General features: G+C 29.2%; 2 protein-coding genes across 2 annotated transcripts in view; one reads left to right on the forward strand and one right to left on the reverse strand.

The window, feature by feature from the left end:
* LOC106692946 (uncharacterized) overlaps positions 1-18,383 on the reverse strand; it is a 19,585-nt gene extending 1,202 nt beyond the window's left edge. Inside the window, exons 1-2 of the mRNA XM_014439214.2 lie at positions 18,250-18,383; positions 1,514-1,621 (exon numbers count right to left, since the gene is read on the reverse strand). Of these exons, the coding sequence (XP_014294700.1) occupies positions 1,514-1,621; positions 18,250-18,319 (178 nt within the window). The 5' untranslated portion in view covers positions 18,320-18,383. The remainder of the gene's footprint in view (positions 1-1,513; positions 1,622-18,249) is intronic.
* Positions 3,543-23,373, forward strand: part of pxb — a 71,460-nt gene continuing 51,629 nt past the window's right edge. Inside the window, exon 1 of the mRNA XM_067050749.1 lies at positions 3,543-3,667. The gene's annotated coding sequence lies outside the window, so the exon portion shown is untranslated. The remainder of the gene's footprint in view (positions 3,668-23,373) is intronic.

Below are 23,373 nucleotides of genomic sequence, written 5' to 3' on the forward strand. Positions count from 1 at the left end.
CATACAGACTAAACGTTATTTTATGTTTTGGTAATTTTATATAATATGGTCAACCTGGAGTACTGTAGATGGCAGTTGTGAGAAACACTGCCCTGTATTCTTTCTTATTAGTGCTAAGTTTGGTTACTTAAATTGTGATTTTTGTGAATATATTTATTTTCTTTTTAGAATTGTTTTTTGTTTCTAAAGTTGTTTTTTTTTTTTTTTTTCCAATAGCGCCTCTCTTTTCATATGTATTTACAGTGAATTTCAGCACCTCTTCTGGAACAGACCCACAGGGAGTATGTTTATCTCTTGAGTGTGGTAAAGTCTACTGTTAGGTTGTAATTAAAGCAGCATTATTATTTTTTATGTTACATAATGTGGGTTTTGACCTACAGTATTAATATCAATGCTTTAATTGGATCACAGCTGTCTACTTTTGCCTGCTTAGGAGATGAACTAGCTCCCCACAGATCCTTCCCATCGAGATTGGGGAATAAATTCCCTCATCAATGTAGAAGATTGACATTATCACAAATTAAAAAAATTCAATATAAATCTGTTTTTAGTCTCAAGTTCGTTTCTAAATTGTATTTTTTCATTTAATTAAGGAGTTTTGGTTATCAAATTTAATTTTTTTTCACCGCCACTTAAATTCTCATTACTAAGAAAGAAAATAGAACTAGTGTTTCTCAAAACCGACAGCGCTTGTAATCGACCTATACAAGTAGACCATTTATTCCTATAATTAGCAATAATTATATTAATATCTATCTCAAAATAAAATATTTTATCTTAATAACTACTACTCGCATATTCTGCTTACAGCTCAGAAGTTACATTATATTTTTTGTACATTCATTTTAATGACGTTTCTACAATGTACAGGGTGTTCAAGGCTTTGTTGACATACCCTATTTTGTTTCTTTTCGATAGTTTTGATAATTTCGAAATGAAACGTGTAATAGCGTAGCCTAATATTTTTTTATGGATGGAACAATCCATCCGAGGATCTACTTTTAAGAAATCTGCACCAACCGGGGAATTCCAGAGGTCCTCCCTTGGAAAATAATCATAAATTTGGATGAACATTGTTGCCGTTTTGGCAAATTTGACACCTTCAGTTTCATGAAGGTTTTTCAAGAAAAATATTTTTTATTTAGGGGTCTTTTTTTGGGCCCGAGATAAAATCAAACTATTAATGTTTTCTTTAACATATCTGAAAGGAAAGTAAGGAATTTTCTTTGCAAAAGTGGTAGCAATTATAGGATACTTCACATAGTAACCAGTCCTTAAATGTTTAGAAGCATACATCTAATAAAATACATTATTTTCGGTAAATCCATTTTCACATTCCAATTCTTATTAAGGAATGAAAAAAAATTGTAAGGTAAAAAGAACTTTTTAAGATCAGAAATATGTATATACATAACTATTTATGAAGTTACAAAATTTTGTATCAGCAGTTATATAGGTATAAATATATATCTATTAATTTTATTTTATTTTAAAAAATAAATAGATAACGTACCGAATGGATCCAAACAGCAGCAAGCATCGTGAAGTAGTTTATCTGAGCAATATTCGAATACCGATGAATCGCAGTATGGGCAACGTTGGAAGGGTTTAGCCGCTGCTTCTGAAAAAAAAAAAGTATATTTAAATGTGATTTTACTAGCATTAAATAGCGTATTATTACATTTAGTAAAAATTATGTTTACTATCCACAAGTTGCGTATCAAATCTTAGCTATGCTTAGGGATGGAAAAATATATTGATGTTTACATTTGACTCATTGACTTACATGTACTATTATAGGCTTCAAAAACAAATCTCTTTCTAGTACAAGATACAAATTCATAAAACTGTAATCAGACCAATATTCAGCGGAGTGCTGAACCCGGGCGAAAACTCTAGAATCGTGTCTATTAAGATTTAAAAGGAAGATTTTGAGACAAATGATGAAGCCTATGTGTAACAACGATGTATGGAGATTGAGGAAAAACGCTGAGGCTATTAATCTCAATTATGACTGTGAAGCGATACATTTATGCTTGTTGCTCAGCTCAATAACAACCAAGTCCCTTAAATGCTCCTATAGGAAATGATTTTCAAGTGTAGAAAAGTTGGAAGACCTCTCCTGCGTCAGGTGAATTATGTAGCAATAGATGCCCAGAAAATGCTTGCGAAAATGAAATTGAAGAGAAGCAGCTTAAAATAGAGAAGACTGCTGGCTCAGATTCCGGAATACCTTAACGCTTCATGAGTTGTAGGGCCATTGAAGAAGAAGAATGTTTTTAGGTTGGTGTATCGGTAACATGTGTCCACCTTTAAGAAAAAAAGAAAGAAACAATAAGATGGCTGAGTCAAGTGTTCCGAATGAAAGAAAAGAGAGACTTGAAGATGCTTTATTTTTATTATATCATTAGGACAACGTGAACCTGCACTATGAAAGGAGAGTTTGTTGGTGCCTCGGTTGAGTAGTGCCCATGTCGAGCTAAAATAGATTTGCAGCACAATGATACTTAGAGCTAATGAATATGCAGGAGAAGAAGAAAAAACAATGTGAAATAAATTTTGGAGTGCATTGTTTATCTGATATTTTAATTTTTTTTTTAATATTTAATATTCTTTAGCGCACTTTCTCAGCCTCCACTGGCTCAATACCAGTGACGAGGTGAGAGGTATAAGCTGGGATCTCAAAGAGCCCTGCTCTACCCCTCACATCCGGGAGATATAGAGCACTCTCTGGGATCCTCATATCGCTAGTATAAATATTGTATAAATATGAGTTTAGATGCGACTAGTGATTATTTTTTTCTATAACTATTATTGTTTTTTTTTCTCTTCAAGTTTGATTATGTTCATTTGTTTTTGTTTTTTTTGTCCTCCTGTTTATATATATCTAGAAGAGATTTTATTTATTTTTATGTAATTTTTTAAAAATTTATCTATTTATTTTAATTTTATTGTGTTTAAATTTTAGTATGAATGTGATCAGTTATAACTATTACCTATGGTCCAACAAAATTGTGGCATATTATAATGTCTATCAATAAATAAAGTAAAAATAATGTGATAAAAAAATAAAAAAATTATATTGGTAATCACTGTTCTATAGGTATGTATATGTCGTGTCTTGTTTGTGTATGCGTTGAACTAACTGCCAACAGTTTTTTTGTAGTATTGTAATACGACTGCAAATCAATATTTATGTTTTGGCCACAGTTTGAAAAGATACAGAGTAATGTAATGTGTACGCATATTTTTTTTTGTAAACGTTCGATATATATATACATACTGGAACCAATGTATATATAGTTTTCTTTTCTTTTACAAACAATTAACCGAACATAAATATTGTGAACAATCTATAAAAATATTGTTTATTTGTTGAATTGTATTGAATGAGAATTAAATTCACACACAATACGGGCACTACGCCTTAGCGCTAGAAACTTGGACTTCACATCCCCAGTCAGTCTGCCGTCATCTCATCAGCACGACACAGAGTTGACGTGGGTTCAATCGACTTTTTTTTGGTTGCTTCATTTAGTGCTAACCCTACAGTGGGACATTGCAGTACAGTCCACAGACCATAGAACTTGGCGTCACGAAGGCGTATTCGACGAACTCACTCTGTGAACTGCACCCGGCGAGTCAGAGAACCCGTGTTCGAATCTGGGTATAGTAAACTATATTTTTTTAAAAATAAAGTGCTACTAAAATTTGACAACAATTTCATAGATCAACTTTTAATAGTAGTAATTAGTTATTAAATAAATCAAAAATTGTATAATTATCCACTAAATCACTACCATATACACAAACCATTTATTTATATAAATGGATAATTTTAAAATAAGAAGATTTAGATATTTATGATTTTAAATTAAAAAAAATAGGTTTTAACTTATAATTAAGAATGACCTGGGCAGAATAGCCTGCAAAACAAATTTTAAATTTTAATGTGTGGAAGAATTTATAATTGAAGATGTCCTTGAGGATGGCTGAAATGGCTGAAAAGTTGGACTGTTGAAATAAAAAGTGTTGAGACTAATAAGAATACAATTTTTGATTTATTTAATAAATAATTACCTGTCTCAAGAAATTGAAATAATATATGTAAAGTAGTAATTAATTTAAATTTGTATAGGAGTGTAATTTTAATACGTGAATACTCGTAGATTTATTATTCGCTGCATTTCACGTAATTTTTTTTTTAGTAGCTCTTTTTTTTTTTTTTTTTTGTGGTTTGTAAATTGTGGGTTAAAGAAATATATTATTATATTTATAATCTTTACACTTCCTTGAGACTGGTTAATTTTGTTTAAATAAATAATTCAAATTTTATCCATTTTTGTCTCAAAACATTTTTTTTTTTTTATAGGAGTGTAATTTCAATACGTGAATACTCGTAGATTTATTATTCGCTGCATTTCACGTAATTATTAGCTCATTTTTTTTTTTTTTTTTTGTAAATAGCGGGTTAAAGAAATATTTCATTTCAATTTTTGTTATCTTTGATTCTGAAAGCAGTATTATTAATTTTTTTTTATTCATGAAAATATTGTTTTTGTTTATGCTGTTATTTAGAGTCTTTTTTTTTATATATATTTAACCTTTAAATATAATGATATTTATTGGTATGTTAATTATATATATTTTTTTTAATTTAATACTGGCTGGTAGTTAAGGTTAGTTCATTTTGAACCCCACTACCGCTACAATTTAATTTTTTTTTATTTTCATTTTATCTTTTGGTACCGTTAAGATATACTTGGAATGTGACGTTTTACATTTTCAGGGAAGACTGGACCAGATTCTTTGCATTCCTAGTCTATCCACAAAATTTCGTTATGAATGGGCTATAGTAAAAACCGGAAAAGATATGGGTTTCGGGTTTTTGACCTCAACTGGTCGTCCCTGAAAAATAGCATTTATTATTGACAAAGCTACTTCCTGTATGGTTTGAGGAAATGCAGAAATAAAAGATACTAAGATTTTAATTCCTGAATGAGTTCCATAGGCAAGTTTGGTTTTCTTCCTGAAATAAAAAAAATCAGTTTTGATGGCTCACTTCACTGTGGTCCAAAGTACATTTCCACTGAATTTAGGAAAAATGAAATTAAAGATTCTCTCTTTTAGGAAAATTACAACTTTTCAATTTTTTTTTTTATTTAACATATTTAGGTATACAATCTAATTCTGTTCTGTAAAAAAAGAATTGAAAATTTTTCCAGAAAGATTTTATTGTTCTTAAAGTTGGTAAAATGTACTTAGCACCACTGTGAAGTAAGCTATCGATATGTTGGTTAGGAAAATCTAAAAAGAAAATGAATTTAAGTTTAACAAAAATCTTATTTTTGTTATGTTTTACGGAATAAATTTCTGTAAGGTTCTGTGAAACTGAAGTTTATTAAATTTAAATTTAATTCCATTTAAACCAGTGTTAATCTGAAATGTGCAAAGATTGATATGGGCATAAATAGGTATCGACATCAGAGGGCTCATCGCCCCCCCCCCAATACCTTCTGCCTCACTCTAGAAGATTATTTTTGAAAATGAAATTATATGAAATTGAAAAAAAAAGGAAAATTTATTATTTTGCCATTAAGATCAGATTTTGCCGTTGAGCTACTAATAATAATTAGTTCTGAATTTTCTTTAAATTCCCTGAATGTTGTTTTAAACTTATATTAAAAGTTAGGTATCACCGAGGAGAATAGAGGAGGGTTGGCCTCCCACACACCTCCACTAGATTTGGTTAGCTACGCCAGTGAAGATCGGTCAGCTAATGGAACTTCACTGTTCCTATTGAAGACGTTTTGTGAAAGCGTATCTGTTTCTTTCTGTGAAATGATTTTCTCTGAATTGAAATTGATTAATAGACTAATGCTTTTCAATATGGGATTGGGAGGCATCTTCTCGAACCTTCAATAGAACATCGCAAGGAGACACAACAAAGGGAATTAATTTTGATCGAGTAATTTACAACTTAACCAAGTTAAGTTTGTAAGGCTGATTTAAGAAATAAGCTGCAAGTTCCTAGAAGCCTTTAAACATTTTGACTGAAATGCTTAAGAAATTTCAAAAACGATTTGAAACAATTGAACAAACTTAAATAAAAAATGTTAGATTTATGAACTACAAATTTAACACTTTAGGTTTGTTTTTTTTTAGGTAGGGACGAATTTTAAAACTGTTTTCGTCAATAATAAATTATTAAATATCTCTCATTGCCTTGAAGTATGTGTCTATTTTTAATTGAATTCGTGTATATATAAGTTAAATCAATTTCGTGTCATAAGAAAAATGCTAAAGAGCATGACACAATGGTTCATTATTTTAATTAATTACATAACATATTAGTAAATAACAAACGAAAAAATATCTGATATATCCTCTTCGCAACTATTCTAAACGGTTTTGGTCCTAAGTCCAATACCGACGTTGCCTTGCTGTTTGGATTTTTTAGGTTGTGCAGCAGGCACAGATAATTCATCATGAGAGGGGTAGGTTGCTTCTACTGCTTACCTCCAAAAATTTGTTTGATATTTTATAACATTTATCAAACTGTGATATAATATTTTACCCAAAGAGTTACTAAGATTTAAAACCAATACCGATGAAGTTTCGAAATAAGGATTTTAATATTAGGGCTATATTACTAATAAATATTAGGGCTAATATTTTAGAATGTATACCCTACTTTAAATGATATTTTATCAGGTTTTCTAGTGTAGACGGTAGTTATTAAGATATGGAGCTCCAAAAGAATAATTTTTCTTAACCTTTTGAAATAACTGCCATTTTTTATTCCCCATCACTATACTTGGCAGACTCATCAATTTTGAGTAGTAATTATAAATTATAAGGCCTTTCTGGACATACGAAATTGAGCTATGGGGGCTCCACTAAACCATCTAATTCCTCTCGAATCCAATCCTTACAGTCCAAAATCCTTCGTAAAATCCTTAATGCTCCTTAATTTTTCACAAATCAAATCATCCATCAGGATCTCAAAATCCCCTATGTTGCCGATTTGGCCAGAACCAGATACCAATCCTTCCATAATAAACTTCCCAACCATCCAAACCAACTCGTTTCTAACCTGGCTTCTCCTTCACTACCTAATAATCTTTCTAGGCGTCTGAAAAGAAGATGGCCTCGAGATCTTCTCTTTTAGAAGTGTTTTTGGAGTTCTATCAATGGGTAGATTCTCCACACGTTTGTATCATGTCATAATATCACTTACAGCCAATTTACTTGATGTGTATATATGTATACAGTTGTAAATAGCAATAAATAAATTATAAAAAAAAATATAAATATTTTTCATTAAAGTAATCAAAAATTGGGGTGGACGTTTTTCCACCGAGATCTTGAACTATCAGGGCACCCACGATTATGGGATTGGAGGAGAAAATAGAAATGTCAGTTCAAAGATGGATTTAAGTGTTATATATTTTTTTCAACCCTTGAATACCACGGTACCAAGTAAATATTTTGTTTATCTCCCGTTTGTTTATGACTACGTCGAGTCTATGTTTCACAAAAATAAGAATTTTCTGTTGTATTTGGCATGGGTGTCACCTGTAACTTTATTGAAGGATGAACAATAAATTTATATGATATTGCTTAATATATTTTCAACTTTCAACTTGAAACATTGCGGCGAATAAGATGGGTGTGTAAGATTGTGGAACTTAGTAACGAACGGATTACTAAAATGTTAATAAACATTAAATTGATGGGTAAACGTCCAAGGGGTGGACCGAAACGTGGATGGGAGTATAGCATTAAGACTACTTTGGTACATTGGGGTTTATAGGGCGCCACTGGACGGATGTGTGTAGAAACCTATTGGTTGTATTGGCATCGAAACTTCGGGTTCGCTAAACCTTTATTACTATTACATAATATATTTTACATAATGCATAAATTATTTACCCATCTTCGCGATTATCAATCTTCCTTTGTAAACGTTACATCTCACATCAACAGCTAAAAAAAAATCTATTAGAAACAGAACAGCACTTGTTTGTTCTTACCTTGTTCTGTTCTTATGTCGCCTGAATTGGCGAAACGTTCACTGATTACTTAATGTTGTATTAGATGCATAAGTTTTTGAAATCTCCTAATTATATTATAAACATTTTTTTTACTTTAATTATTATCAAATACGAACTCTCTATCGTGATATATAGCAGATGATGTACAACAATACTCCATTGAAAATTTCCCTCTCAATTTTCCATCTTATTTTCTTTGATAGTGATTGTATGGTGAAACGGAGATTGAGCTAATCAAACAATAAGAACTCATGAGCGGGAATTGTCTAAGTGCTCTGATAGTGGGGGGCGCCGGATCTGGTCAGTAGACACAGACTCCAGGGCGGACTTCCAGGTTCTTCAAGCTACCCTTCTCATCATGTACTGATACACAGCTAGACCGTAAATTTTATATATATTTAATATATTTCGAACTATGGTATTTATTAGTTTTTTGTTACTTATTAATTTTAGAAAATCATACCCAATTAAAAACCTATGCTAGTCCAATGTGACTTCTGGTTTATTCCTAAAATTAATCCCTTAGTGTGGATATTCTCAAAAATATATCTGTTTCATTAACATTGAATATTATTTTAATCTTTTGACGTTCAATAATGGATTCATTAAGGAACCATGAATAAGAAATACATTTACTCATGTATTTGTCATCATCCTTTAGATTTCATGGCGTAATTAAAAATATTTATTAATTTTTTTCAAGCTTAAATTTTTTTTTAAAAAAATAAATGAAAGAAGTTTGTCGAAAAAGTCATATTATCAAACACAAATGAATAATATGAAAAAAAAAATATTTTGGTAACATAAAAAAAAGCATCATAAAACTGATTTCCCTCTAATGGCACTAATGAAGAAGGGAAACATACATTATATAATATTATTTTGGTTTTAAGAGAAGAAAAATTTCATTAATCAATGATAAATTACTTAATCATTATGAAAAATTATGGCTAGTATTATTTAGTATCGTAATTTTTAATAATAATAATTCTTTAATTTATTAAGCACCTTTTAATTAAATATTTTATTTAGAGTAGGAATTGCTCTAGTTATAGTTATATAAGATTCAAAGCATGAAAAATAAGGGTTTTGAACTCTCCGTCATTTTAGAGATTCACTTGTTCTGAGTTTTTTTAGACAGGTCTCTGGAATGGAGGCTGCCTTTGAATGGTTATATCGGTGATTAGCAGAAAATTTTTCACCTGGACGAGGTATTCAGTTTAATGAGGTAAGAAGTAAGTTTTTAAAGTGTTTTATCACCATTTTCAAGAAAGTTCGCATACTATTTGTTTCAAATCATCCCTAAGATACTTTTTAATAGACGTAAGAACTATTATTTTGCCTCTATACGTTTTAGTGCCTACGACTGGTGCAAAAACATATGTCAGGTTAATTCATTTTAAAAACAATAATCGTTATTTTTGATAAAATCTAAAGATGCCTCTACACGTTTGCCAAACAAAAACTGCTGGCGTATTGATGGGTTATTTGGATTGGTTGGTACAAGCTGGCCTGAATATGCGGTCGATCCGTTGGGTGTCGGTTTCCCAGCGTCGGTCTTTAAAAAATTTACTAACCGGACAATGCTTTTTTATTCATACAAAAAAAGAGAATATAGCATAAATACAGAAAACAATAGCACATTTCACATCAACAGTATAAAAAATATCCTTCCACTAGAAACACCATAATATATTATACTTTTCTACGATATATATCTTACTGTTCTACGATTATACTTTTCATTGATATTTTGTGTGCTACTATGGAATAAACATCTGATTTTCCAATAATATTGGAATGAAATAAATAAATAAAAATTAAATCCACTACAACCTATGAAAGTTCAGAGATGCAGTACTGTAAGGAAGTACCATTACTAGACTAGCAGTTGTGCAAGGATTTGAGATATTACCGATTTAGATTAAACCTGAGACATATATATTTTGCCTTGATTGCTGATAAGCAATAAAAAAATTTAGACTTCACAAAAAACTCCTTTACACCCCAAACCCATTAGCTTCTTACCACACTTCTTCTTCTATTCCTGACAATCCTAATGTAGAAGTTTTATTAGAGTGCTATCAATGCGTAGTTTATCCACAAGACTGTATCACGCAATTGTAATTTGAATTCACACAACACACACAAAATGAATTTTTATTCATTACAATCATAAATTTCAATAAAAAATAATAATTTTAATACATTTCATAAACCACAATACCAGCAGTCCTGGTATTATTAAAACTTTCACATTAAAGACCCTATTAGAAAGAAAAATACTAACAGTGATCTGTTTGTGGGAAATAATGATTTTTACAAATATAATTTTCTTGAAAATATTTCTCTTTCCCTCAAAATATTAACTGGTCTTGGACAGTCTCAGACTCCGGCCACTTCAAAGTAGTGGAGAGCACCATACATTTTTTTCTAATTAATTTTTCTCGTTTACATTTTTTCCTTATGAGATATAATTCTAATAAATTTACAATTGCATCATGGTCAATTTTTTAATTTTTCAGATGAATTATAACAAAGTATCAGGGTAGATTGTAATTACCGACCAACTGATACAATTACTTTTTTTTATTTTATTGTTTTATGTATTTATTTTTATTTAAAAATTTGTTTTGTGCTTGAGACAATATGTTTTTCCCATGAGTATTTTCAAATATAACTCAATTTCGTTTCAGTTAATAAATTAATTAGTTTTAATACTTGGCTTTTTTGAATCATCATTTTGCTATTCTTGTGATTAGTTAATGCCATTAGCTTGAAAGGGATGTTATGATTAATAAGTGGAAGACCAAAGTAGAAAAAAAAAAGTAAATAAGTTTTTAGCCTATATTTTTTCATCAATTAAGTAATATATTGTCTTTTTTAATTATATTTCTTTAGTAAGAATCCTTGAAAAATAACAATTTTTCGTATAAAATTAGAAAAAGGAGTCCCTTACTTTAAACAATGTTGCTAAGCCTTGGTGTTAATTTTTTTATATATATTTCATTGCTATTTTAGAAGAACATCTTGTTCGCCCCTTATATCTTTCAGTCAAATATGGAGCCGAAAAATGATTTCTCCTCTCTGGAAATGCATTGAGAGAAGCTGAGTGGCAAAGATTAAAATTTCAAAAATGGAAATTATTGAGAGAATATATTTTTGGCTGATAAAGGAAATTATAATACTGAAATTGATAATGATTCTGATAAGTCTCTTATCAAGACAGAGTCCTAAGTAGCGTATCTGTTCAACAGGCGTTAGTGGGATATTGAAAAAAAAGACTGCAGTGCAGAAGAGTAGAGTCTTAAGACGCAGAGCTATTTGTTAGGATTTATTTTGAATTTATTTGAACTCCAGTTGGGACATTCTTCATTGGATGTTATGTGTGACTGCAGAGTTTGGATAGTAGGGGCATTGGTCACAGACAATATTCAGGTGTCGTGAGCGTATGTTGTTAGAACTGTGTTAGTGTGATAGGGTTGGGATATCAACTGTATTATTAAACAGTTTTCCCCTGTTTTAGTAAAAAAATGTAGCGAAATGTGTGCACTCCACAGTGCAGATGGAAATATATGCAAATATAATTTTGAGTTTGTTTATACTTGTTCACATACATATGTACGCATCCACTCACTCTATACACAGTTAACTAACATATAGTGAGTAGATATTTTGATATTTAATTGTATTCAGGTATTACAACTACTTTGGGTTACTTAAGAGCATCGATTTTCCAATTTAGTACGATGTATCTTTAATATATTGAAGTGATTGAATTAGACTGTTAGGTTAAATTGAAAAATCTTCCTCTCTTACTTGATGTTCTTTATTTATCTCATTAGTTTTATTGAATAACTAAATTGGAAGATGGAAAGAGAATAAAATGTCAATGTACCTAGCGTTTCATCTTGGCAAGCGACCCTCACGGAATCCTGCATTTAGATTCCGGCTACTTCGGCAGTTGCTTACTGTAGAAACTTTCAACAACCCCCCCCCCCTCTTCTCAGTTCCAAAAAAAAATAAATGACCAATGAGTGTGATGTACTTTTTTTTTTGTACAGTAAATGTACATTTCTACTTTTTATAACGTATTTTTATAATTCATAAATCTTTCACCGCGCCACTTTACTTGTATTTAAAATCAGTGGGTAGGTTTCACATATTTATGATTTTGTTTTTAGCCATTTCTTTACCATCGCTTTTCCTTTCCTTATTTTTCTTAAGTTATGTTCACGACACCAAGTTATTGTAAATTTTATTAGTCATCCCTTTTAACTTATCTTTAAATTTACTTCTTTAATTCTGTTATATTACTTACATATTTAATTATTCACTTGTATGTTCTCATTCTCACATTTATCATAACATTAATTTTAAATATTTGTATTCATTCTGGACAAATATTCACTTACTAGATTTTCATATGTTTATTATTAATCATAGTTCCTATAAAGGCTAGGAATTTCGGCCGAAACGTTGGCACTAATATAATAAGTTTTATTTATTTGTGTTCTTCACTAGACCCCCAACCATCTCCTCATATAATATCCACGGTCAACAATTATAACATCTCTAGTTTTTTTTTGTATAATCAAACCATGACACTCGTTGAAATATATTTTTTCAATTACATTATTTGCCGTTAAGAATGCGAACTTTTACACGATTTAGTGAGTCAGAATCAATTTCGTCAATTGAATAAACAATATCGGTGTGCTAGTTGACTAGTTTTTACGACGATAATTCCTTAGTAAACTGCATGTATAGAAATGCAGGGCTTTCGCGAAATCAGTTCAAATTAGAAGAAATTGTTTTTCCAATCAACTACAAATGTGGGACCTTCATTTTTTTGTGTTAGTGTGTCGTCCATCCTAAAACCTGGTGCAGACCAGATAAAAAATTGCCTCATATTACATGGGAAGATAAAAAGTTCGGTTTCCATACATATATATTATAATTTATGAGACATTCAATGAACAATTAAGATTTACAAATTACTAATTGCGTTCATTAGATATCTGTAACATCATTTTCATTCATCGTTACCCCGTGATCCATGGAGTCCCCAAATTTCATGGACTCTTTCTTTTCCCAAAGGAAGTGATATTCTACAAGAAATGGATATTGAAAGAAGTAACTCAAGTTTTAGCTAATCAAAAACTACGAAAAGTATCTAGGGGCCTGTTGTAAATGTTTAATTTTTTTTATAATATTTATTACTTTTCAAATATTTACTATAATAATGAATTCAAATACGATGTAGTATATTTATTTTTACTAATCAATGTCAATTCAGAGGACCCCATAACTTACTCGATCAAATATTACTAACTGAACATAGTTTTAAACTTATGCACGGCAAAAAAAAATTTTTCCAACCTTAAAAAGACTATCAGATCAAATAGTTTGTATTTTAATGAGTTTAAAAGGCTTTTAAAAAAATTTTTTCCAACCTTAAAAAGACTATCAGATCAAATAGTTTGTATTTTAATGAGTTTAAAAGGCTTTTTCAAGCATCTTTCGAAATAGCGGTTCTTTAGGGATTAGAGGAGGAGTCATTTAAATTTATTTGATTTATAAATTCGACACACGCTTTCCAAACTGCCCTGCCAACTTAAACGGAATTTATTTCAAGTGCCCCGGGCTTTGTCGAGAATATAAAATATCTTGATCAGCATTGGTAGCTTGGATCCACATATAACAAAAAATATATAGTCGTTGTAAGTTTAAGGTATTTGTATTGTGTTAGTGATAAGTATTACTATCTGTGTGTGAATACACACACACACATATATATATTATATATTGGGTGGTGGATTAAATTGAACACATAACGTACCTTCAGTTATGTTTAATTAGATATGAAGTAGAGACAGCTACAATCGCCAAAATTTTTTATACCAACAATGTCTTAACATTGAATTATCCGAATTTAATCAATTATTTCTCTATTGATTTTAAATCAATCAATATAAAATTTTAATACTAAGTTATAAAAATTAGAGTACTACCAATGGGTAGTTTCTCTACACGCCTGTAACACTCCAATTTAACTGAGATCAAATTTACTAAATGTACAGTTGTAAATAGCAATAAATAAATTTTAAAAAAGTTATAAAATAAATAGAAATTGGAAGTCTCGAAGTTTTATCGAGATACTGAAAATAATAGATTTTTTTTTTCTTCGAAAAAGAAATGTTTTTGTATTGAAATACTTTTTTTGGCTGAAGTATTTAATCTTAAATAACTGCCATCATTACTTAATTATGAGTTAAAATTGTATTAGTTTATATTTTAGTTAATTTTTAATTAATATCGTGTATATATTTTTAAAAAATTCATCAGAGCTAGAAATGACTGTCTAAATCGTGCTTATATCGACTTTCATTTTGCAATCGTTGATACCAACTGCTCTTAAGAATTGCATATCAGTTTATACCTAAAATAAAAAAAATATTTATTTTTGACCATTTAATAATTCGATTGTTCAGTTAATTTGCTCTGAAACTAATCCAAATAGGTCTTTTGTTATGTTAATGTTTTAGATTTTCTATTGCTTTTAATATTTCTACTAATTATAATTGTCTAGATTTTTGAGTGAGAGAAATACACTTTTTATTATCAAATTCATTTTCAATGAAAATACAAAGATCTGTTTCAATGAAGGACATTTTACAGACAATATGAATGAATAGTAATAAACAAAAGGAATAAATAAATAAAAATATTCAATAGGTTTAAAAAGAATATTGAAATGAAAATTATTATAAAATATCAAATAACAATTATCATAAATATAACAATAGAAACAAATATAGCAATTAAAATTTAAGTTGTAAGTGATGTTAAAAAAAAAATTGTTGAAATAAATAAAAATATTCAATAAGTTTAAAAATAAAATTGAAATGAAAATTATTATAAAATATGAAATAACATTTATCATAAATATAACAATAGAAATAAATATAGCAATTAAAATTTAAGTTGTAAGTGATGTTAAAAAAAAAATTGTTGAAATAAATAAAAAAGAAAATTAAAAACGTTATAATAAGAAATGACTAATTCTGTTTTTATTTATTAAAGTATAAAATTTTATAAAGTAAATAAAATTACAGTAAAAAAGAGGAAAAAAGTTGATATTATTGAAAAAAAATTAAAATCAATATTATTTATTTTTTGGGTTGGTTAAAAAAAAAATACGTTTATTTAATACATTGAAATAATTATTGTATGTCAGGAAAGGTAAATTAAGGATTTATCTAATACTAAAAAATATCTTTTTTATATAATACATTTTAAAAGTAACCGGTCAAATAAATGTTATCGAATAATATTTACTTTGCTTATGATAAGTGACTAACAATAACTCTGAACATTTCCAGCATGTTTCCTAATCTTTAATTTCTTAAGTTTTTAATAATTTTCCAACGAAAATATTGTCACGTGAGAAAGATAAAATTTATCACTTATGGAATAGAAAGAATATGGTAACTTCAAGAACCTGACTTGGTAGACTGATTATTGTAATTCGTTGGCTTGTAACGGAGAAATAGACTGTTTATTGTAAAATTTATTAGAATATTTATTGAAGTTTATTGTTTTATTATAGTTGATCGGTAGGTGGTGAAAGAAAGCGGGTTTAAATGTTCCGATGATTGAATAGTTCCCATCGTGGGCCACATGGGAAGTGTTCGACAAGTAATTTGTCATACATTTTTTTTTTATTATCCTACCAGTCCATAGAAAATAAATTATAAAACATTTGACAAGTGATTGAGTACTATTCCTCACTTCTGTTCTGAGACAATCACAAACTTTACTTTTTTTTTATTTTTTCACAAATGAAGGGGGTCTAAAAGAAAAAAATATTTACAGGTTATTTAATTACATAAGGCAACCCGGGACAATGTGGAAGTGTTTTCAAACGTATGTGTGAGTAAACAAATATGATAATCCTGTGAATATAAGAAGTTTTTTTAGTATTTTTTCATATAAGGCCAACATTTTCTGCAATTTTCGTAGATATTGTTTGACAATTAATTAAGTGGTTCTATTGGTGGACAATTAAAGAATGAACATAATTATAATTTATGAAGAAGATGTTCAGGAGTGCGGTCAAAAGAGACTTGATCATTCCAAACAAAGTCTCGAAAGCTCTCAACTTGAACAGCCACGATGAAGCCCTATAATGCGGGGCGAAACGTCGGCAAATTAGCTGGTTTTTAAATAACTATTTTTGTTCTCGTTTGACCGCACCCCTGACCATCTTATTCATAATTTGAAATTATATGGTCAGTTATCTATACATATAATAATTTTAAGTTATGTTTTATATTACAAAATTTTCTTCAATGGCTCCTTACGTTAAATTAAAATAATTCTGACCTGGAATTAAAACAAAAAAAAAATTGTTTAAAATGATAGGTGTCGATTGTGAAAATCTAAATACTTCTTAATCCAATTATGGCACTTTTATGCATTGCCATAAACAATCATAATAAATTAATTATTGCAGTTCCTCCGAAAAAAAAGGGTTTTATTCATGTTCTTAAAAACTGCATTAAAAAAAAAATGTTATTGAAATATATCCAAACATTTTAATAATAAATAAAACAATTCGAACATATAGCAAACGCGTGTTACTATATATTTTTAGTATTAACGCCATTCTTTGACTTTGATTAATATTGTGAATCTTGATATCTTTAATTGCAAGAATGTTTAGTGGGAAAAGTAATACTATATTGTTTTAAAAATTATAACTAACAGTGTAATAATAATTGATAATAACAAAAAATATCCAAGTTATCTTAACTTTTTTTATTACAACATATTACATGTCTTACGTTTCGGCCAATCCGTCCATCAAGAACAATCTTAATTTTAGTATCACAGCCTCACATTGATTTATAAAACTTTGCAGGCTATTATGCCCAAGTAAATTTAATACAGTTATAATAAACCTGTATTTGTAACGTATCACAACACTATTATATGATGATGAAAGTAAAATACAAAAATTTTGAACAATATAAAGTATTATTAGTAATAAATACAGCTTTATTTTAGCTGTGTTAAATTGACTTGGGCACCTACAAAGTTTCATAAATCAATGTGAGGCTGTGATACTAAAATTAAGATTGTTCTTGATGGACGGATTGGCCGAAACGTAAGACATGTAATATGTTGTAATAAAAAAAGTTAAGACAACTTGGATATTTTTTGTTACTATTAATGAAAGTAGCAGTCTCGAACTATATAATAAAATATATATATTATGTAAAATTGATATTTTTAATATTTATGAATGTATATATAGACTGAAATAAACTAGTTATCCTTTTAGATCAATATAAGTCGTTAAATAAAACAGACTATATCATATCTGGTAAAACAACAGGTATATTTCGTTACTCAATATAGTTGTATAGTGATAAGGTAATATACGAAAGTCCGAAAAAATCTTAAGTTAACAAAAGATTAAATAAATTTTTAAACAATTAGTTCAATTCCTTACTAAACAAAAAATTCAATATTTATAATTTCAAGTAAAAAAAAAAAAGAAGAAGGGGAGAGTACAGAATAGTTGATTTTGGTAAACTTTTGCTGTTGAACCCCTGAAATGACTAAAAATTAAACTTGCACATTTTTTTTTTTTATATAATAATATTTACTAGTAGATATATCTTTTATTGATCCATTAGTCGATTATCTTGTTGATCTTAAAATGAAATATTTTTAAAAAATTGTTAATGATGCCCGAATAACAAATTATAGATATTTGAATATTACGATTTGTCAAAATCTTAAGCTTGAAAATGCTTTATTAACATGGATCTCAGGCAAAACAGAAGGGCTGTTAGGTGTTCGCATGAGAAACATCATTATCATATTACAATATTATTGTTGGAATATTACGGCATCGTTAGTATAGTAATAAATGCGATATTGTGAGTTCTGATACTATGTTATCCAAGGTCTTATTTACTTATAAGACTTATCTTATAATAATTCATAAAAATAAAAATATGGGAGAATATTTTTATACTTCTCTGCTAGGTCTACACTAATCCTTTTGTTCGCATGAACTTATCTTTAAAATTAATGAAATTCATCTTAATATGTATGTATTCAAATACATCGAGATGAATGACCCTTATGGTCCTAAGAGATGGACCGTGATAGATACCTGCAGACGGAAGACTGCTGAGCAGAATCGTAGACGCCAGAGCAACAATAAACAGGAAGCGAACGACCATTCTTGACGCAGGCTGGAGAAGAACTGGCCGGAGAACCCGCTATGCCGAACCAGTCAGACCGCCGAGGTATTTAATGCCAGGCTCCACTAAGTTATATTTTCTTCATCTGGACTAACTGTTAACAGAAATTGGATGAAGTAATTGCTACAAGATGAGGAATCGTTTCCGGCTTATCTGAATACCACAAACCCTTTATTGGAGGGATAACAGATGTTTTCCATCATACAGTGTATAAGCAGTAATAGCATCCCATGGCCTAAATAATGCTAGTAAAAAGTTTGGTGCGGCAAGCGCATCACACAGCCTTTCACTATAGAGTTTTCGAGGTGATAATAATGAATATCAACTTTTTTCCTGCCAATAATACAACAGTTTATCAAAAACATAACGATGCAGGGCTTTTTGAATGCGATCGGAGGAGATCGGGTGATCTCGGCATTTTCCGATTCGAACTACTGTGTCTACTTTTCCTTTAATTATTCATCAAATTCTTTGGTTTTTTGTATTTATTATTGCTTACTATGAAAACTGGATATTTATGCTGTTGTTTTAATTTGATGGCAAAAATCTACAGATGGTTATCATTGTTCTAGTAACTAAAAAAAAAATTTGGTTAATTATTAATTCTTAAAATATATATTAAATGTTTTTATAATAAAATAATTTATGTTACTTACAATTTTTATGATTAATTAAGGATGTTTTATAATATTTGTTTTTTTATAATTTATTTATTGTTATTTACAACTGTATAAAACTATATACAAGTAAATTTGCTATAGTTGATATTATGACCTGATAAAAACATATGGAGAATCTACGCATAGATAGAATTCCAAGTTTTATAATATAAAAATAAGTTTCATACCTGAGTAAATAATTTGATGGCTTTAAAGAAATCGATGGTCTTGTTAATATTCTGCTCATTGTCGCACAAGGCTCTGAAGAGTTGTCGAGGAACACTACAATATTCCATAATCCCTCTGTATCGAGGATATTCCTCAAAGATGTAATTCACAGTCATAGCCACTTTACAGATTTGACACTGTATGATGTCATTAAGATGATCAGGGCTCAACCGGCAGAAAACTGGTTATTTATATCAAATGAGCAAAATTGTAGGTGAATTAGAGAAAGATTTATTAAAACATTGTCATTTAAGCCCGGTTAGATTATATCAACGAGGATAGCACATATCTGGTATTAAACCCCACTTAATAGTACATTAATTAAGATCATTAGAGCCGTTTTTGACATAATCCAAAAAAATATAAATCTATGTTTAAAAGGCTTGTCGATTTTATCGAAAAAGTTTCAGTAACATCCCAGGCATATATATGATCTCAATATGTAATTTCAGTTTCGTACCACTTCTCGTTTCTGACCTAGGTTGTTACACGCAGAGATACTGACCATTTTGCGAGACTTGGTTATTTGTACTCAAAAGATCTCAAAACGTGCATTTCCATCAAAAAATTGAATTCAAAATTAAACAAGATCACAATACTTACACTTATTATATATCCCATACATAGATAAGTGAAAAAAAAAATTGAATTAGAAGTTTAACTCAAGCTTAATGCAGTCTTCATGACGACATTTTTTTTCGATAGTTTCAAAATAAAACTTAGTAGGCCTCGTAATTTTAAAACGATATTATATTGGTGATTTTTGGGATCTAGCGCATCATGTAAAAAAAAAAAATTTTTTGACGATTGAAGGGCTCGGAAAAAACCGAAAAAATGTAAAAAAAAATTCATTTCAGAATCTATTATAATCATAGGTAATTATTTAGTGAGGCCTCATTGTCATGACAGGGACTTGAGTCTCCGTGTGCCCCGTGTCTCCGTGAGGACAACTCAATATTTCATATGTTTTATTTTTCTCAAAAATATTAATATAATATAGATTAAGGTTTATTATGAAAGTAAAACTTACTACTAGGTTATAATAACTACAGTTTGTTATGTTACACCAACAAAGGTTCATTGTTTGGCGTCAAAATGTTTTTATTTAACTTATACGATAGCCAGGGTCCCAGGGATTGTACTGCACCATGACGGCGGACCTGTAGGGGAAAATACTCAAACCATGATAACGGATTCCTACGAGACTCGAAACTTTGAAATTAGGAATGGACCTCCCATGTTTTTTTTGTTTTGTTTTTTTATGAATAATAACAAATAAATAATAGTTTATTCTTATCTCCCGTACCCGATAAAACCCAATTCATATGGTTACTGGATTGTCATTGTATCAGAACTCACAAATATTGCTTATATTACTATACTAACAATGCCGCACTCTTCCTACAATAATACTCTGATATAATTATAATAATATTTCTCTCTAAAAAAAAAATGGAATAATTTTCACTCATTACTTTCAAGAGGAAATTTAGCTGGTGATATCAAATTTTATATTTTTCTCGTTAATTTCCTTTTTCCTCACTTTCCTATTTCCATGGTGACAAAGATTTAGTCAAGGCTAAATAACCCGTTAGTGTAAATTACTAGCTATCATGCAAAAACAATTTAACCTACTTAACTACTACGTGTGGCACTTAAGTAAAAAAACAAAAAAAAAAAACAAAGTCAGGCGACGACAAACCTGCTTGAAACTACCAAGTAGATATGTGAAATGCTGTAAAATAAAAGCTTAACCGGAGAATTTTTTTTTTCTCCTTTCTGATTAAAAAGGGGTAGCATACGGTTTTATTGTATACTGCTTCAAATTTCGTTTGGAATTGAGAATTAGTCCCCTTTTACGTATTGATGATAAGGGAAGAGCGGCGGCTAACCAAATTTCTTGATTACATATTTTAAATAAATCATATGTTAACCACTTATCAAATTTTATACACTTGTTTATATTCACTAACTAATTTGCTCGAATAGGCCGGCTCTGAAGATAAGTCTATTCCTAATTTCGAAAATGATTTCCAGAGAAAAAATTTAGGGATATAAAAATTAAACTATTTGAACTAAATAAAAATAAAACAAAATAAATAATAATAAGAAAAGCCTAATTCTTTTTTTATTTATTAAAGTATAAGATTTATTAAATAAAAGTAAAAATAGGAGAGAAAAATCGAAATTATTGAAAAAAAAGTTAATCAATGTTATTTACTTTTTTGAGTTTATTAAAAAAAAATTACGTTAGTTAAATACATTTAAATAATTATAGTAAGGTATTATGTTAATGAAAGTAAGGCTTACCTGATAATTATAAATATGTTTTAATGGTAAAAGTGCCCAGTTAAATGTTACCGAATAATATTTACATTGGTTATGATAATTGACTAACAATAACTCTGAACATTTCCAGAATGTTTCCTAATTTTTAATTTCTTAAGTTTTTAATGATTTTCCAACGAAAATATTGTCACGTGAGAAGGATAAAATTTATCACTTGTGGGATAGGATATTGTAACTTCAAGAACCTGATTGGTATACTGATCATTGTGATTTGTTAATTTGAACGGAGAAAGAAATTGTTTATTGTAAAATTTATTAGAATGTTTATTGAAGCTTATTGTTGATTGGAGGGTGGAGAAAGAAAGCTGGTTTAAATGTTCCGATGATTGAATAGTTCCTATCGTGAGTCCTATAGGAAGTGGTCGACAAGTATTTAGGGTTATAATAATTAATATATTAATAAGAAATCAATTTATATATTTTTTATATAGATATTAATATATCTTTAGTTATATTGATATATATATCAGAATGGTTTCATTCCACTATGTGAGTGACTTTGATATACCCTTTTTTTATCATGGATTCCAACGATATAAATTTAGTACCATTTTTACTCCTTTGAATTCCTAGAAGGTAAAAAATGTGAGGTAGAAGGTAAGGACGTAAAAAGAAATTCTTTTTCTGATTGTTTTTTCAATAATAAGAGTAAACAAAGTCAACTTGAGGAAACATGTTTGTGCCATAATCAACCCTAGGGTAAAAATGGTACAGTACACACCTTGTGTCTAAAGCTCCCTCCCCATAAAACACACAGGTTTTGATATTTAATTAATGTAAAATTATGGAATAATATTTTCTGCAATCTATAATCGGGATCCACTTCAGGATAATAATTTTTTTATTTCAAAACTTTATTTATTGATAAATATTACAATGTGCCGCAACGTTGTAGGAAAAGGTAATAGTGATAACTGATAACATTCATACTCAAATTTAAAAAATAAATAAAATAAGAATAAAAATAAAATAAAAATAAATCGAGAAGAATAATAACAAAGAAAAATTACTCAGATGAACACTCCACAACCCATGAGGAATTGGTAACAGAACGTTGGAAGATTATGTCGAACGTTGTGTAATATTGAAGTTACGAAAACTAATACAACTTTATAAGATAACAAGTAGAGTTAGAATTAAGATAACACTAGGTGTGCGGTATGACAACACGGTGCTGGGTCCTGGTCTTACAATATACAAATTCTGACTACAAGGATCCTGAGAATATAATTTTCAACTCCATCAGTCTATCTCTGTTCTAAAAATGTAAATAGTATCAACAAGTATCATGTTTAAAAGACTTTAAAAATAAAATTTCAGCTAAAAATTTAAGGTCATTTACAATAGAAGTACAATAGATAATTAAAACAATAAGTACAATAGATAATTAAAACAATAAGTACAATAGATAATTAAAACGTTTAAAACTAGATTAGTGAAAATTAAACACCACGGGGATGGAAAACGCCAATGAATCGAGAATTGAATTTTGGATTGTCATGTTATATTCATGTAAGAGGTTTTCGGTTAAGTAATTGGTAATTAATCAGATGGTAGTAAATTTGGATGAAACGTTCATGTTGGGTATAAAACGGGCGTCAGAATAATCCGATTTTACCCGGGTGAAACCGCGGGGTCAGGTGAAATAAATGGGATAGATATACAAATAGAACTACAGAAATAATAAGGAAAAGGAAACGATAAAAGTGAAAAGAAAAGAGAAGTATATCCTTCTTTCAATATTTATATTTTTATCTCTTCTCCTTCCAGATCAGATAGGTAACTTTAGATCTCATT

This window comes from Halyomorpha halys, unplaced genomic scaffold (assembly GCF_000696795.3).
Source record: "Halyomorpha halys isolate HHAL.00 unplaced genomic scaffold, Hhal_1.1 Scaffold79.1, whole genome shotgun sequence".
Classification (NCBI taxonomy): Eukaryota; Metazoa; Arthropoda; class Insecta; order Hemiptera; family Pentatomidae; genus Halyomorpha; species Halyomorpha halys.